General features: G+C 40.2%; 1 protein-coding gene across 1 annotated transcript in view; it reads right to left on the bottom strand.

The window, feature by feature from the left end:
• Window positions 1–8,010: 8,010 nt before the first annotated feature.
• Window positions 8,011–18,458, bottom strand: part of LOC118577694 — a 39,561-nt gene continuing 29,113 nt past the window's right edge. The window contains exons 4-6 of the mRNA XM_036178240.1: window positions 16,508–16,561; window positions 12,629–12,748; window positions 8,011–8,139 (exon numbers count right to left, since the gene is read on the bottom strand). Of these exons, the coding sequence (XP_036034133.1) occupies window positions 8,011–8,139; window positions 12,629–12,748; window positions 16,508–16,561 (303 nt within the window). The remainder of the gene's footprint in view (window positions 8,140–12,628; window positions 12,749–16,507; window positions 16,562–18,458) is intronic.

Raw genomic sequence — 18,458 nt, forward strand, 5'->3', positions numbered from 1 at the left:
CAGGAGAGACAGGAAGATCCCAGGGCTCACCAACCAGTGAGCTTAGCACATTTGGGGAGGTCCAGGCCAGTAAGAGACCCTGTACCAAAAACCAAGAATTCAGCATTCTAGGAATGACACCTGAGCTGCCCTCTGGCCTCTACACCCATGTGCACATGTGTGTATATGTGTACAAGAGTGCATACACCTATGTGTTGTGGAATATTACTCTAACTATGTAAAGGTGTGTTACATTTGTGTGTGCTGCATTTGTTTAACGATGTAAAGATGTGTTGCTGTGCCTGCCTAAGGCAGCTGATTGGTCTCATAAAAAGCTGAATGGTCATTAGCTATGAGTAGAGAGTTAGGTGGGGTTGGTGGGTAGAGAGAATAAGTAGGAGGAAGAATCTAGGCTTGAGAGAGAACAAAGGAGAAAGAGAGGGAGATGCCTGGGGCAGCCAGCCAGCCATGGAGGAAGCAGGAAAGTAGGACACACAGAAGGAAAGAAAGGTGAAGAGCCCCAAGGAAAAACACAGATGAAGAGAAACAGGTTAAATTAAGTTATAAGAGCTAATGGGACAAGCATAAGCTAAGGCAGAGTATTCATAACTACTAATAACGTCTCCGTGTCTTTATTTGGGAGCTGGTTGGTGGCCCAGAGAAAGCCTGCTACACCTATGCACACATAGGTCAGAATATGGTCTTCTTTCTGTAGACTGTATTCTTTAATCTAGGTGGGATTCTGGAGGGCTCTAGGCGCCCTAATTCTAAGCAATTGATAGTGGCACTGATGGCATTTTTGGCCACTTGCTGCATCTTGATACCGACTCACCACTGCAGCATTTTGATGAAATGCTTTGGCATGCTTTGTTCCATGTGCTGCAGTGATTCTCAGGAAACCCAAGGCTTCTGTGCTCATCTCCCACTAGGCTCTACAGTGGGGCCTGAAGGCAGGAGGGAGTCCTTTTGCTTCTTGTAAACTCTACATTTCAGGGTGGTTTATGGGTCTTCCTGAACGACTGGGCAACAATGTCTTGAAATCCATGGATCTTGTCATGATTTTTCTAGAGCTGGCCAGCAAATCTTACGTCTACCTCAAAGCCTAACACTGGGAGGTGACATCCTCCCATAGCACCCACAAACTTCACAGCTTCTCATCTCACCCAACTTTGGAGAGAAGAGCAGTTCAAATGCCACTTTCCTGTGGTGGGATGGCTGGGTGAGAAAGTAATCTCTCTTTGTAGACATCCGCCCTTCTGGAGCAAACACGGTGAAGCTTAGGGTGAACACGCGCCCATCTTTGCTTCTGGGAGCTCTTGGATGAAGTACCATAGACTGACTGACTTAGAACAGTGGAAACATACCATCTCACTGTTCTAGATCACAATGTTATCAGCTTCAGGCTCTCTTGGGACACTGTTAGAGTGTATTCTGAAGGCCACATGTATCCCAGGAGAGCTGTGAATTTCTATGTCTCTTCCTGAATTCTGATGGTTTCCTACTGATCTTGGCATTTCTTGACTAGTAGAGGCATCATTCCAGTCCCTCCCTTTCCACAACCCTCTTCCTGTGGGTCTTCCCATAATCTCCCTTCTTTGCTTGCCTGACTCTGTGTCCAGATCCCCACTTTTGAAAGAGAACCTTCTGCAATGGATTAGATCTCACCCTTATAACATTTTCACTTCATTCCCTTTCTTTCTTTCTTCTTTGTGGTTTTCTAAGACAGGTTTTCTCTGTGTAACAGCCTTGGCTATCCTGGAATTCCCTTTGTAGACCAGGCTGGCTTTGATCTCAGAGATCTTCCTGTCTCTGCCTCCTGAGTACTGTGATTAAAGGCATGTGTGATCCCTGTCTGGCTAAGACTTTATTTTTATTAAAGTTATTTATTTTTTGGGCATGGTGGCACATGTCTTTAGTCCCAGTGCTGGGAAGGCAGAAGCAGGTGGGTCTCTGTGAACATAAGGCCAGTCTGCTCTACATGCTAAGTTCTAGGCCAGCTAAGACTACACAGGGAGACTTTGAAAAACAAAACAAAATGATTCTGTGTTAGTACATTCATGTGTGTGCTACTGTACATATGTGGAGGTCAAAGGACAACCTGTAGGAGTTCTTTCAGTCTACCATGTGTGTCCCAAGGATCAAACTCAGGTTGTCAGACTTGGTATCAGGCACCTTGATCTGCTGAGCCATCTTGCTGGCCCCAGACTTTATTTCTAAGTAAGGTCATCTTCTGAGATTCCAGGTGCTAAAACTTCAACATTTTTTTTTTTTTTAATTGAGAACACAAACCTATCACAATCTCTTATAGAAAGCTTTCAGAGATGGACTCTGGTCAGCAGTATTGGGAAGAAGGAAACATTCCTTCTGACTTCCTGAATCACCATAGTTACAATAATGAGAGCTAATGAATGATAATGTCAGCCTGTTGATGGAGTGCTATGAGTTAGCCATGAGCTGTTCTAAGCTGTTTTAGTGACATCATGTAACTCCCCCTTCTACTCTATGGGATAGGAACCCCTCTGCTTTATTGGTGAGCTAGAAGTATTATATACAAACTAGAGTCTTACTATCTGCTACAGCAACTTTATGCCTCTTCCAAAACTAGAATTATCTTTTCTGCAATGAAAAGGTCTCTGCCTTCATAATGTTTTTCATCAACTGAGATAAAAATGAGAAATCACTTCCCTTCATGCTCCAATTTTATTATTATTTATTTTATTAAATTTTCTATTCATTTTACATATCAACCACAGATTCCCCTCTCTTCCCTCCTCCCGCCCCCAGCCTTCCCCTCCCCCAACCCATCTCCCATTCCCATCTTATCCAAGTCAAGGTCTCCTATGGGGAGTCAGCATAGCCTGGTACATTCAGTTGAGGCAGGTCAAAGCCTCTCCTCCCTGCACCAAGGCTGTGTAAGGTGTCCCATCATAGGCACTGGGCTCCAAAAAGCTGGCTCATCATGCTACAAATCTTAGGGGGTAGAAGAGGTTGGTAATCTACAGTGGGTGCACTGTTCTGAATAAGAATGGCCTCCATAGGTTCATATATTGAATGCTTAGGGAGTGCCATTATTTGAACAGATCAGAAAGTATAGTCTTGTTGGAGGAAGTGTGAGACTGGGGGTGGGCTTTGGGGTTTCAAAAGCCCAAGCCAGGCCCAGTGGATCTCTCTTCCTGCTGCCTGGGGATCTAGATGTAGAATTCTCAGCTCCTTCTCCAGTACCATGTCAGCCTGCATCCTGCCATGTTTCCCACCATGCTGATAATGGACTAAACCTCTAAAATCATAAGCCAGCCTCAGTTAAATGATTTCTTTTGTAAAAGTTGCTATGGTCATGGTGTCTCTTGACAGCAGTAGAACATTGACTAAGACAGTGAGGGAAAGAGCCAACTTGTGATCAAATTGCATCCTTTATTAGGGAACTAGGAAAAAAAAAACTGGCAAGGACGTCATTGGAGTGCATTTTCTGTGAGGTGTATTGTAAAACCAAATCACAGTGTTCTCACTTATTAATGTGTTATTCCTCCTTCCATTAACGTTGGATTGGAGCTTCCAGAGAGTTTTTCCATTTTATGTTAAGATGGGGATTCCGATATGGATTTTGAAGATGTGGAACCTAGGGAAAGTTAAGTGTCAGCAAATCAGTTTTAATATCATCTTGAAAATAAAAAGTTGTCCTGAGTTATTGAGTTAAAACTAGACTACACAACAACTCAAACATGAAAACCTGAAGCACGGAGAGCTGAAACTCTGGAAAGACAGCATTTACTGTGCCCCGAGGGAGGCGTCAGAGGCATGCCAGGCCCATGAACTTACAGCATATAAGGTACTATTTAATTACTTACTTGAGTAGTTTGCTTTTGGGTAGAATATCACTATGTAGCCCAAGTTGCCCTGGAATATATGCTCCTTCTGCCTTAGCCTCCTGAATGCTGGAGTACATATATATGCATCATGTTCACCTCACAGGTTTCTGTGAGTTGCAGCAACCCCAAAGCAGTACTCTTTTGAAAAGGTCTTTAACTTTCTGTTATATTATGGTGGCTCTATCAGCTTCAGAGGTCTTGGATGCCATATAGAGGGTATCCTACACTGGCTAGTCTTAATTGTTAACTTGACACAACCTAGTCTCACCTGGGAAGAGACTTTCAGCTAAGGAGTTATCTAGATAAGATTGGTTTGTGGGCATATCTGTGAGGATTGTATTGATTATTTATTGTGGTAGGAATACCACAATTAATATGTGGTGGCACCATGTCATGGGTCAGGCCTCGGTCTGGTTGAGATCAGCCAGCATACAAGGCTCCACATTTTATTCTCTCTCTGCCTTTGACTATGAATGTGGTGCTTGAGGTTCCTGTCTTGACTTTTCCACATTAGTGGACCGCATCCTGCAATTATGAACCAAGTAAACCCTTATCTCTCTTAAGTTTCTTTGAAGCAGGGAGTTTTATCAAAGCAACAGAAATTGAGACTAGAACACATCCTAAGGGAGATGGTATTATTATTGTTTTCCCTAACAAACATTTTGTTTTCTTTTTCTGTGTCCTTTAAATGCATTAAAGAATATTATGCTGAGTAAGGACACAAAAAAATCCCCCTAAAATGTGAATATTTAAGAAACCATCTCTTAATCTACTGGAATTAAGGTTAAGTATTCAAAGCTATGCTGAGCAATCTATAGTCCTGATTGTCTGAGAAAACTGATTATAAAGCTAGTATACATAATGTATATAAACCTTCTGTCTGTTAAACTTATATTCCTTTCTGTATTCTGCATTATTTAAGTTTAGATATGCAGCACTTGGCTGGTCTATTGGATCACTCTATTAATTATTTTTGTCTAATGCCTTGTTTTCTCTTTCTCATTTCCTTCTAGAATGACCTGGAAACTGGTGAGTTCCTTCAAAATCATCCTATGTGGAATGTCCTTCTGTACGCTGTGAATATGTATTGCTCTCATTGTTTGATAAGTAAAGCTGCTTTGCAGGTGGGGATCCAAGCAGAAACAGGAAAAGAAGGGTGCAGTCTTAGAAGGGTGGAGTCTGAGAGATGCCATCCAACTGCCCAAGGAGCAACATGCCAGTAGACCGGTAAAGCCACAGTCATGTGGCAATATATAGATTAATAGAAATGGGTTAATTTAAGATGTAAGAGCTAGCTAGTAATAAGCCTGAGCCATCAGCCAAACATTTATAATTAATATAAGCCTCTGAGTGGTTATTTGGGAATAGGCAGGTGGAAGAGATTTGTCTGGTTACATCACCCTACCACCATGATTTATCTAGCCCCTTTATGCCAATACCATTCTCTTTTCTATTATTTAGTTCAGAGATAGGCTGGAGGCAGTTGCATGAGAGAGAGAGAGAGAGAGAGAGAGAGAGAGAGAGAGAGAGAGAAGTTTCCTGTTCCTTCAGATGAAAAAGAGCCAGTCTGTGAGGGATGTGACCAGGAGTTATGTTGCCTGAGCCATCTTGGGATCAGTGAAATAGTCTTAGGATGAGGATGCAGATGGCAGAGTGCAAGAACAGAAGAAAGTCCTGTGCCAAGCGTGCCTAAAGTCTTTCTAACTTCCTTCTGCCCCAGGGTAGGATTTTAGGGTGATATAAGAATGCAGGTATTTTTGAGATTAATGATCTATTTTGAAAAAAATTAGGTAAGCTGAAAAGATATTAAAATTATCACCATTACAATCAGTGTACACAGTCCATCATTTTCAGTGATTTTTGTCTCTATTCTTTATCTAATAATGTAGTATGTTCTATTGATTAACTTTATAAGCTAATTAAATTTGAGTTCTTATGATGATATTTCTTACTTAGTCATGGTGTATAAACTTTTCAAAATGTTACTGGATTTGATTTGGTGACTGACAAATTAAAAAGAAAACCAATTAATCTTGATTTGCATGTATGTGTGTGTGCCTGCTTATCTGTATGTGCACCATGTGCATACACTGCCCACTGAGGCCAGAACAGGACATTGGATCCCTTGGATAGACTTATAGGTGGTTGTGAGCTGCTCTATGTGGTCTATAGGAACTGAACCTAGGTCTTCACAAATAACTGCTGAGCCATTTCTGCAGCCTCTGCTTTGGTAGATTGCTTTGATTTTGGTGGTGAGGGTTCATCAGATTGCTCTGCTGTTTTCTTTCCTTAGCCGATTAATTCATGCATTAAATTTTGTTTGTGCTTTTGATGTTGTATCCACTATACCATTACCTAACCCAGGTTACAAGGAATTATATCTATAGTTTGTTCTAAGAGTTTCACAGTGCTAACTCTTAAGCTGAGGTCTTTGTGCATTTTGAATGAACTCGTGTAGCTTGTGTAAGGTAGTGGTTTAGTTTCAATCCAGTTGTCCCAGGACCATGTGAAAAGATCACTTACTCACCAAATTGGTCAGTTTTTTTTTTTTTTTTTTTTAAATCACAGCAACAGAAGGCAGACTAGAACAAAAATTCTAAAATTGTTGCCATGTCGTTGTTCCCAATAGCCATTCCAGTGTCTTTTATTTCTTTACTATTGTTATCAATGTTCATTCATAATTTAGAACATTAAACTTGGTCTCTTTTTTCCTGTTGTCCATATAGCTAAAGTTTTTTTTATTTTTACTTTTAAACAATAAACAAATACACTTTCGGTTTGTTTTTCTGTTCTCTTTTTCTTACTTACATGTGTTTATTGTGTGGAGTTTTTGCATTCACTTTTACTGTAGGGTATTATTTTCACTATCTCACATTAAACTTAGTTTTTAAAGTCAGTATTTTAGTTTTTTTTTCAATAGTAGAAAGTTATTTTTTTTTAATTTGAGACTTTTAAAAATATATTCTTTACAGATACAAATGTTCTAACATTTCCTTAAAATTTCTTATGCTCCTTCCTCCTTTCCTTCCATCTCTCTTCTCCTTTTGTGACCCCTCATAATCACCTTTTGGCACTCCCAAAGGCGTTTCCCAAGTGTCTGATGCTCTGTTCATTTTTCTGCATTTGTTTTCGTCCTTTGCCACTGGTGATAATTGAAACTGACCTGCCTTCAAGTTGGTATTTTTTTCTTCTAGCTCAAATCTTCTGGTTGCATTAAAATTTTCAACTTTGCTGTTGTAATTTTCTACACTGAGAATCTGATATTTCTTAAAGAGTTTTGGTGTCTTTATTGTAGGTTAGATATTGCTATACTTTTAGATTTTTTTGAAGATTACTTTTGTTCTTTTTTTCAAAAATTGAAAATAGATTCTTCTCTCATACCACAATTTCCCCTCCCTCCACTCCTCCCAGCTCCCCTTCCCCCCAGATCAACTCTCCCCCCATTTCTCTTTAGAAAAGAGCACTTCTCCAAGATGTGATAACCTGTTAGAATGGCTAGCACATGACAACTCATGCTGGTGAGGATGCGGAGCAAGGGGGACACTCCTCCATTGCTGGTGAGAGTGCAAACTTGCACAGCTGCTATGGAAATCAATATGGTTGTTCCTCAGAAAATTGGGGATCAATCTACCTCAAGACCCAGGTATTTTTGTTCTTTTGATTGGTCAAATTTTAAAATAGCTGAGTAAAAAATTTTATGTTTAAGTCTAGGGTTTAGGCTTCCCTAGGAAAATAATCAGTTGACTTACTTATTTTTCTCCATTTGTGAAGAGTGTACTTTGCCATTTATTTACATATCTCAAGTGGCAAAGTTGGGTATAGATTTTCTTAATTACCCTGAGCTAATAAAATTCCTAGCCTTTGTTGAGGGCTTTTCTCTGTTTCTCTTCAGGCTTCTGTTGGGGCCAGAGGCTGATATTGGCATGCTGCTCTCCACCTTATTTGCCTGGTTATTCATCTTACACAGGTCCCTTCTCATGGAATTTGATACTTGATGTGTTTCAGCTTATGGCTAACTGTCTAGATCCCCTCCCTCCCAGGGAGGGTCACAGATGCCTACCACCACACCCACCTTTTCTTTCACATGCAAGTTGGGACTGGAATTCAGGTGGCTATGTTTGTATAATCAGGCACCTTACCCTCTGAGCCATCTCTCTGTTCTCCATTACTCACCTTCACCCCAGAGTTTCTCTTGATCAAACACTTTTCTGAACCAGTAGGCCACTATGATTGCAACGATCATCTCTGACATGGTACATAGGGCAGAGATCTGCAGAAGCATCATGCCAGCCATCTGAGGTAGAAAAGAAACATTCCTTGTGTGAATAAAGCCTCTGAGTACTGTGAGAAAAGCATTGCTGGGTCAGAATTCATAATTCACCCTCCCAGCTCCAAACAGCTATGGCCATTTCAAGTTAGTTGCTTCATTATCTATGCAGTGGCTCTCTTGCTAAGTGCTTTAATTCTGTTAACAGCTTCCCACTTTTTACTTCTGCTTTACACATGATAAGGCTGGAAAGTAGAGAAAGCAGAGTAGTACGTGGTTTGCAGAGTAATTTCCTTTTTCTCAGTCCCATTTGGTAGGGCTGATCATAGGATTTGTGTTTTATACTACTCTATTCAGTATATACTGTTTTCTTTATTACACCCTGCTCTAAATGTTACTGCATGAATTTGATAGAGCTATTCTCTCATGGGAAGAGTGAGAACTTACCCAGGGGAATGGGTCATTATGTTAGAAACAATCAGATTCTTTTGGGTTCCATCTTTTTTTTTTTTTCCAAGAATGAATTGTATTTAGAACATCCTATTCTCTTTACAATAACTGATTCTTGTCTGGCTTCCAATAGGGAAGCATTTGTTCTCTTGTATATTTTAAATAGGCAGATGGATTTAATCCATGAAGATAGGTGTGCTGGCTAGTTTATGTCAACTTGACATAAGCTAGAGTCCTTGGAGAGGAGGCAGCTTCAATTGAGAAAATACTTATACAAGATTGGGCTATAGGCAAGTCTGTTGTGGGAGGCCAGCTTCCATCTTTTACAGGGTTCCTATGAGGGGGAGAGAGGGATAAGAGATATTAGGTAGAAAGAGAGATGCAGTGATGAGAGGAAAGATGGAAACACAGGATAGCTTTGGGAGGACCCAATGGCCATGAACTTTATTCAAAAGGGCTTTTTACAACACTGCCAGGGGATAATGCAAAAGATCTATCCCTTGCTAGATACAGTCAAGTGTAGACCTTTCCAAATACCTGGCAAACATGCTCTTGGTCCAATCATGCCCACATGCAGCCCTGATGGGTAAAGCAAGCTCAGATCTCACTAGGAAACATCTGTGGGCTCCCACAGTCTGTATAACATTTTCTTTATTATTATTGATGTGGGAGGGCCCAGCCCATTGTGGGTGGGGCTATCTCTGGGCAGGTGGTCTTGGGTTCTATAAGAAAGCAGGCTGAATGAGCCATGGGGAGCAAGCCAGTAAGCAACACTCCTCCAGGGGCTCTATATCAGCTCCTGCCTTCAGGTTCCTGGCCTGTTTGAATTCCTGTCCTGACTTCCTTTAATGGTAAACAGTGATGTGGAAATGTAAGCCAAATAAACCCTTTCCTTTCCACGTTTCTTTGGTCTTGGTGTTTCATCACAATCATAGTAACCCTTACTAAAACCGTTAGTGTTAGCAAACTCATTGACAAGAATTTCAAAGGTAATAATCAACAGCTCTGTGTATATTCTTGTGTCTTAGCTCAGTTGTTTTAATGCTGTATTTTGTCTTAGTTGGAATAAAACACTGGAGAAGTAGACAGCAATCTACTGGCCTTCTGTGCTAGTTTCCCAGGTATGTTGTGATAAAGCACCATAACATGAATGGCTTCTACAACAGAAATTAACTGTCTCATAGTTCTGCAGGCTAAACCCTCCAAATCAATGTATTGGTGAGACCATGCTCCTTCTAGACACTCTGAAAGAGGGTACTTTCCTCTTCAGATTCTGCAAGCTCCTGGAGTTACAGTGGCATCACTTCAATGTGTCTTTATATTCACGTGGCCATTTTCCTCATGTACCAGCTTTTCTTTTCACAAGAGCATCAGTGATATGGTCTGCCCTTCTCTAGTGTGACCTCAGCTTAACTAATTATAACTATAATGACTCTAGTCACCAACAATGTCACAGTTGCACATACTTAAAAAAAAACCAATTCAACTTATAACTATTTGCCCCTAGTCCCTTCAAGTTCATGTCCTTTCCACGTGTAAAATGTATTCATCTCATCTCAACATCTCTCCAGATTTTCACTTATTACAGCACCAATTCTAAGTTCAAAATCTCTCTAAATATTTATCAAGTCAAGAAGTCCTAAATCTTTCTTGAAAAAAGTTATATGAAAGACTCATACTGTTGTTTGGTAGGGGATAAAATTTCTCTGTACTCATGAAACCAGAAAATAAGTCATTTGATGCTAAGACATAAGGGTGTGATGATATTTTATTTGTGAATGCCAATAAAGCTTATCTAAAGATCAGAAGAAAAAGCCAGCCACTATATTAAACATAAAAGTTAGGCAATGGTAGCACATGCACTAATCCTAGCATTCAGGAGGCAGAGATCCATTCAGATCTCTGTGAGTTCAAGGCCACACTGGGAACAGAGCCAGGTGTGGTGGCACATGTCTTTAATCCCAGCACTAACCATGGAGGTCTGGAGGTCTGTACAGACAGACAGGAAGTGATGTAGCTGGGCAGAGAGAGGAAGTAAGAGGACAGGGACAGAAAGGCATATATGCATGGATGTACAGGAAGTAGGTCTCCTTTTGGCTGAGGATTTCTATTGGTAAGGATGTGGCTGGTTTCTTTCTGCTTCCCTGATCTTTCAGTTTTTACCCCAATATTTGGCTCTGGGTTTCTTATTAATAAGACTGTTTAGCAATTTGTCTTACATCTGGCTCTGAATATTTTCTTTAATTTTGCCAAATACAAATAGAATAGATATTGTAACTGTAATTCTTGCTTGATAACTGTTCTATTATATTATATAATTTTACTATGTTAAAGTTAAAATCTTCCTTTTTGATTAGACAGAAAAGGAGAAATACTGTGGGATAATGCTCTTGTACACTGGTTTAATAAAACACTGATTGGCCAGTAACTAGGCAGGAAGTATAGGTGGGGTAAGCAGATGAGGAGAATTCTGGGAAGAGGAAGGCTGAGTCAGGAGACACCAGCCAGACACAGGGGAAGCAAAATGACAAGGTAGAACTGAGAAAAGGTACCAAGCCACATGGCTAAACATAGATGAAAAAAAAATAGGTTAATGCAAGTGTAAGAGCTAGTCAGTAATAAGCCTGAGATAATGGCCGAGCAGTTATAATTAATATAAGCTTCTGAGTGATTATTTTATTAGCGGCTGCAGGTTCACAGTGGGAGGGGGGCATGTAGGAAGGACCCAAGAAACCTTCTGACTACACAAGGGTTGAGCAGACAGGACACACTCCTAAAGTGGGAAATTAAAAGGGGGAAAAGCTCACAGGGCCTAGTCAAGTCTACAACCCAATGGGCCTTACACTTTGGTAGATTTAAAGGCCTGAGAATAATTCTCAGTAGACTTGTCCTCTGGTCCTCTGGGGACTGTCTTTGTTCACTGAGATAGTGGCCCCACTCTCTTAGCCCTCTGGAGCAGTGATCTCAATTTCCTAGCCCTCTGGGCAGTGACTTTACTTACTTAGCTATTGTTATCTCAGCCTATATTACATCAAAAATGAAATATTTACAGCTCAAAATGTGTAAGTTTCCTTCCCTCATTTTCTAATTTTCTTTCTTGTTCATATAGTTAACATATAACTTTTAATGGTGATTTTCATAATTTTACGCTTATGCATTTATCTTTGACTTACTTTTCTATATAGCAAGACCTTTGGCTACTTAAATTTTCTTTGAAATAGATATTCCATTGATTTGCTGCTATTTAAGTTTCATTTTTCCATGTTGACTGATATGACTTCATCCCATAAATATATATGCTGTAAAAGCCAAAGGACCAGAACTCTGTTGTGAGACAGTTTCTTCTGGACATGACAGGGAAGCTGTCCGCATGAAATCTCAACAATACAGTTGCCCCCAAAGAGCTGCAAAATGACAACATCAGTTGACATGCCAAGGGGGAGGGTGGAAATTTCACAAGTCCAACTCCAGACAGGCAACCATTGCTGTGGGGGAGGGGGAAATCAGTTTTCTCCAGGGACACACCATTGATAGGTTATCCAATGCCAAGTGGTCAGCTCTAAATACATGTACATATAAATGACACTAAATTGACTCAAAAGTTTATAAACAATAATGACTGCAGGAGAATAGGTCAGGAAGCCAAGAAGAAGGAGAGAAGAGAGAGACTGGAATAAGAGGTGGGGGTAGAAATGATGTAAATACAGTGTACTTATATATGAAATTCTCAAAAACGAATTGCTTTTTGAGATGGAAATCCTGATGTGTAGTTCAGGTTGTGTCCAGTATCAATTCTTTCTCCTGCTATCTGGTAAGTTTTTCTTTGTGTAAAGACTATATAATTTTATTCTAATATCATAATTAACAACTTTAATATCTATTTCAGCAAGTTCTCTGGCCTTTTCCAACTATTATGTGACTTCTAGACTTTCTTGGCAATTTCCAAACCATTGTTCTTCTATCCATATGTATTAGAACAATTAGAACAATTCCATTGTGCCATTTATAATATTTTTTCAGTTATATCTAACACTATTACTGAGTTATCATTAAAATTGGTACTTACATTTGACCAAACGTATTCAGTTCCTAATGATTCAAAAGCTGGAAACTCAATGCCCATTATAATTAAACCAATGATAGACACCAAACTACTTATGATGTTTGTTACAATTGCTAACATAACCTGCAATAGATGTAAAAAGAAAAAAAAAGGTCATGGATAGAAGAAACAGATTTAAAACATGGTTTAGTCTCTCTGTCTCTCTGTACACGTGGGGATTCTCTGTCTTCCATCTCACCCCAGACATAGTAGGATTGCAGGTGTGGTACTGTATCTGGCTTTATATTGGTTCTGGGGATTTGAATTCAGGTTTTCATGCTTGTACAATGAGCATTCAGTCCACACAGCCATCTCCTTATCTCTTTTATACTAAAAACAACTTGTAAATTCTTACTTTTTGCAAGCTTATTAAAAGAGGTTCCTATCAAGACTTCACCCCAAACCTGTCTAGAAGTTAGTAGCATAAAAGGTTTTTTATTTCACAAGAAGCACATGTGTGCTCATCAAGGTATCACTTGCAATGCCTGCAATATATTAAAGCATCAGAAGCTTACAATAGGGACTGGACAGGTGGTTCAGCAGTTAAGAGCATTGGTTGTTTTTCCAGAGGATCCAGGTTCAATTCCCAGCACCCACAGGGCAGCTCACCACTGTCTGTAACTCTAGTGCCAGGGGATCTGATGCCTTCTGAGGGCATTGTACACCCATTGTGCACAGACATGCATGCAGACAAAACACCCATATATGTAAAAAATAAAATGAAGAAAAAAGAGAGGCTTACAATAATGATAATGAGGAGAAAAAGTTATATTCTCTGATTGTTATGTAATGAAATTTAGTAAGTACCATGATATCGACACATTTCAAGTTTGGGATTTGTCAGGCTTATTCTTGACACTTCACTACTTAAATCCTTTCAGTGGTTCCTAACTTCCTTTTAAACAGCCACCAAAGTGCTTTAAGTGGCATTGTGGACACTGCATGAGCTATGAAGGAAGGTGAGCCTTTGAGAAGGAGCTGGAGTTGTATGTGTTTTGTATAAATGTGTGAGAGACATGCATGTTAGAGAGGAGGATGTGCTATGGCAGCAGGAAGAAGGTATGACTTAATGGCAGTCAACCAAAGCAAAGGATGGGACCTAGGAATGTCAAGTTGCTTAGCAGGAAGTCCTCCTTTTATTTTAAGGACTTTCTTCATTGGTTTACCTCTTCTCCCATTTTTGTGCTTGTATACACAAATGTGTGTGTGTGTGTGTGTGTGTGTGTGTGTGTATGTATACATGTGTATGAACATGTGAGTGGTTGCATGTGGAGGCCTGAGGCTGATGCTGGGTATCATTCATCCTCAATCACTCTTCCATCTTATCTTATTAATTGAGGCAGTGTCTCCCAGTCAAACTTGGAATTCACTGATATAGTTGGTGTTATTATCCAGCTTGCTTTGGAGATTCTCTACCATCTGGGGCTGTAATGGCAGGTGAGCCACCATGCCCACTTGGCATTTATATGAGTTCTGGATATCTGAACTCTGTTCTCATATTAGTTTAGCAAAGAGCTTTAACTAACCACTGAGTTATTTCCTTAGTGCCTTCTTCATTAATTTAATTTTAATGAAAGAAACTTTGTAAATTTCTGCTGTGGAAACCAGAAGGAGATCCCTCTCTGTTCAGTCTTTCAGTATCCTGGCCATGGCTTGCTCAATGAAATACTTTTGCTAAGTATTAAAAATCTAAATCCTACCAGGCATGATGGCACACATCTTTAATCTCAGCACTCAAGAGGCAGAGCCAGGCAGATCTCTGAGTTCAAGGCCAGCCTGGTTTACAAAGAGAGTTTCAGGATAGCTAAAGCTACACAGAGAGGCCCTGTCTTGAAAATCCAAACCAAACCAAACCACCCCTAAATTCTAAGAAGAGGCATCTGTTACACCTCCTCCTTCCCTCCACTGAGGAGATCATTTATAAAAAGTGCTAAACTTATCTGAATATAAAAATGTGGTGCTGAGGATGGATGCCAGCTGCTTCTAGAGAAGGAACCAGGCTGGCTTTGCATAGAAAAGAAACTTAAGCCTTTCTCCTTGAGGTAGTATGGAGGGGAAGGAGGCATCCAGAAATGTTTGGGTTTATAAAAGGCTGCAGACTATGGCTTGGAAATTACAGTCAGGCTCTGCATACCCCCATACGTCAGGAGAAAAAGCCAACATGTTTGGTGAGTTTTCTGAAAATCATCCAATAGGCCATATTTGCTTCTACCTGTTACCATGGTTGCTGCACAGCAAATTCAGACTTCATACAAAGGCAGAGACTGAGGATAAGCTGGCATTGAGTCAGGAACTTGCAAAATCTCAAAAGGGCTGCCAGGGCTTTGCGGTCAACTGTGCTATTGCTCTGGAAGAGCAACACCAGATGTTTAGCCCCATGCACACTGGCTTACAGATATTTTTGGGGTCACCAACTTAGAACAAGGACTATAAAGGAAGATGATGTTAACAGTAGCTGTCTAGGTTATGATAAAAGTTACAAAGGTAAGAAACCCAAACCCTGATTCCTCACAATCATAGTTGCCAAGCTCCTTCTCAGCAAACTGGCCTCTCATGCCACTGTTCTTTGGGGGAGGGGGTGGAAGATAGATCTTTAGCTGAAATGGCAAACAAAGTTTTTTTTTTTTTTTTAAGATTTATTTATTTATTTAGAAGAGGGCAACAGATCTCATTACAGATGGTTGTGAACCATCAAATGGGTGCTGGGAATTGAACTCAAGACCTCCGAAAGAGCAGCCAGTGTTCTTAACCTCTGAGCCATCTCTCCAGCCCAGGCAAACAACGTTTTTTAGTTTGCTAGTGTTATCCATGTTTGTTCAGATTAGTTGGGATGCACAGTGAAGCATTTTGTTTAGGGTCACACAGATAACGCTGGGGGCTTCAGAACCAGAATCCATGTGTGTGACCTTCCAGTGCTGTGACTAACCACAAAGGGCTAGCAGAGGTGGGAGGGAGGTTCTAAGTGAGCAGGGGACTGTTCCTTTTTGGAGGTGTCCTGGTGATAGTCCATAAACCTGGGTTTACAGAAGATCTCTCTCTTTCCATGTTATTTTTTTCTCACCCTCTTTCTTAACAGCCCCACCCCTTTATCAACTTGAACACAAGCTAGAGTTATCTGGGGTGGCATGTGGGATGGGGGGAGAACCTCAAGTGAAACAGTGCCTCCTTCAGATTTTTCTCTAGGCAAGTCTGTAGGGCATTTTCTTGATTAACGATTGATGTGGGAGGGACCAGCACATGACAGGATGGCTAGTGCCACCCCTGGGCAGGCAGTACTGAGTTATAGAAGGAAATGGGCTGAGAAAACCACAAGAAACAAGCCATTTAGTGGCGTTTCTCCACGGCCTCTGCTTCAGTTCCTGCCTCGAGGTTCCTGCCTTGAGTTTCTGCCCTGAGTTCTCTCAGTGATGGAGTGTGACCTAAGTGTTGGAAGATGAAATGAACCCTTTCCTACCCACATAGCTTTTGGTCATGGTGTTTTATCACAGCAATATAAACTTAATTAAGGCACTGACTAAATACCTTTAGACTTCCCTAACTTCTCCTTCTCTCCTTTGAGAGTTTTGTTTTATGACTGATACTACCTTTCGATGCCATGTAGGGATCCATTCCATGAAAACTCTCATAACTCTATCCTTTTTTGCTCATTAGGCATCCCCTTTGCCACACTACCATAAAAGACACATTGAGGTGCATTTTTTAAAAAAAAATAAGTGATATTTTTCATCTGAGCATTATAATGGAAGAGGTGCCCCTACCAATATTTCAGAATCATCAAAATCTCTTTCTATTTGTGCTATGTAACCCTTTGTCTTTGGGGTTGTATCCTGGTTTCCCACATACCTGACATGTTGTAGCATTACCATGGATTACACTGCTGGATCCTGAGTTGATGAACTGTGGGTAGAAATAAGTATTGAGACACCCATGCTCAGAATGGTCCCTCCCCTCAACAGATTCTATTCCTAACGCCAGTGTCATTCTGATGCTTAGAGTATCCCTGGATTTTAGGAAGAAAGTAGTATTAAAATGAAAAAGTTATTTTGGTTCTAAGGAATTCCCTAAAAAAAATTCTACTTTTTCTCTGTTAGAGAGATGAAAAGACATTCAAAAGTTGTTTATTGTTCATTAGATCAGCATGTAGGTGATGGCACTCAGGAATTTCTCAATAATTTTATGAGGGGAAAATAGTGGATCCTTGGCTTGCTTTGATAGTCAGTTAGCAAGTTAATGACCTGAAATATTAGAAAATAAGATGGCTAGTATGGCATCTCTCAGTTACAGGAATCCTCCTTTCCCTCATAATATTCTAGGGAAAAAACCCATCCCTGAAAAATGGTTTCAGGAAACACTTGATCAAATGGCTTTATTTTGCTTTATTTATTTATGGCTATTTTCCTCAAGCACTGTGATGTCTGAGACCTACTAGAACTAGATGAAAGTATGATTATTTGTGGATTATTCAGAATTAACTTTTTTCCTGTGGTATGCCTTCCATTTGCCTGCAGCACTTACAAAAGATGACTTAAATTTCTAAGAAAGATATTAAGAATCTTGCAGCCCAGGAGGATGCAACCTGTTAGGAAAGTGGAGGCACCTTACCTTGGTCTAAAGAAAACCCAGTCATTTTATTGTGGTGCACTCTGTCAGAGTTACTTAAACTCTGCAGAACTTGGCTTCCTGGTTTATAGAGTGGGATGTGAAGAGCTACTGCATTTGATCCTTGTGGCAATAGGTAAAATGAGGTTGAAGTGCTATTGGGAAATGCATGATGCAGTGAGAGACACACCATTGAATATTATTTGTGATTAATTTCTTCCATAAGCTTCCTGTTTATGTCTTGGGCTTAGGGTCCCTTCTAGACACTTTGGTATTGGAGACTCATACTATTCCAGCTTAAGTCATTGATCTTTACTGTACACACCTCTTTTTAGAAAGTTGTCAGTTTTGCAATGCCTTTAGAGGTGAGTCCTTGGAGGAAATGTCTGCCAATCAAAGAAGTGAATGTCAGACCCCTGCTGAGTGAAATGACTACTTGTATGTCTCAGAAGCCTTTCCACAAAGCTCAAGGACTGGGCTGCACTCAGACCTCTATTCTTTTAAGGCTCCATTTTGGTAGAGGAGAATAAGAAGGCGGGGAAGGATTTAGGAAATCTGTTCTCTGTGAAGAAGCTCATCCTTAGGTTAAGCTTTCTGCTTCTAGAGACTTGCTGTTACAGGGAAGTCAATTGTGGCACTAGGCCACATGACTTCTGCATAAATGATCCTTGATCAACAGATTTCTTCTGGATTGAGTGCATCTGTGAACTAAGATAGCTGGAGCAATCATAGCTTTGGGCTTTCCTCAGTATAATTACTTTTAATACAATAATCTGGGCATGCTCCAGGTGGACATCAATTTTAGGGATCTCTATTTAACTTCTTTCAACTCCTCTTGGGCCTCCAAGGCTCTTCTTTTCTTTACCCTTACGTAATTTTTCCAAAAATTGCCTCTAGTTCCTTAGACATTAAACTCATGCTTTTGGGTTTTCACCCTGAAAAGAACAACCTTATAGTTGTTATATAAATAGCCATCCCTTTGTGAGTCTTCTGAATAACAATCCTTTGAAATCTTTTTTACCTGTACATCCTAGCTTCTTGAGATACTTACCAAAACAGGAGACAAACACAAAAAACAATTCTTCTAGGCTCAAATGAGCACTGGAAATCAGTGATTGAGTCTAGTACACTGTTGACCACAGCATACTTTAACCGGTCAATTAGGACCAAATAAATAGAAATCAGTAATGCCACA

Source organism: Onychomys torridus, chromosome 1 (assembly GCF_903995425.1).
Source record: "Onychomys torridus chromosome 1, mOncTor1.1, whole genome shotgun sequence".
Classification (NCBI taxonomy): Eukaryota; Metazoa; Chordata; class Mammalia; order Rodentia; family Cricetidae; genus Onychomys; species Onychomys torridus.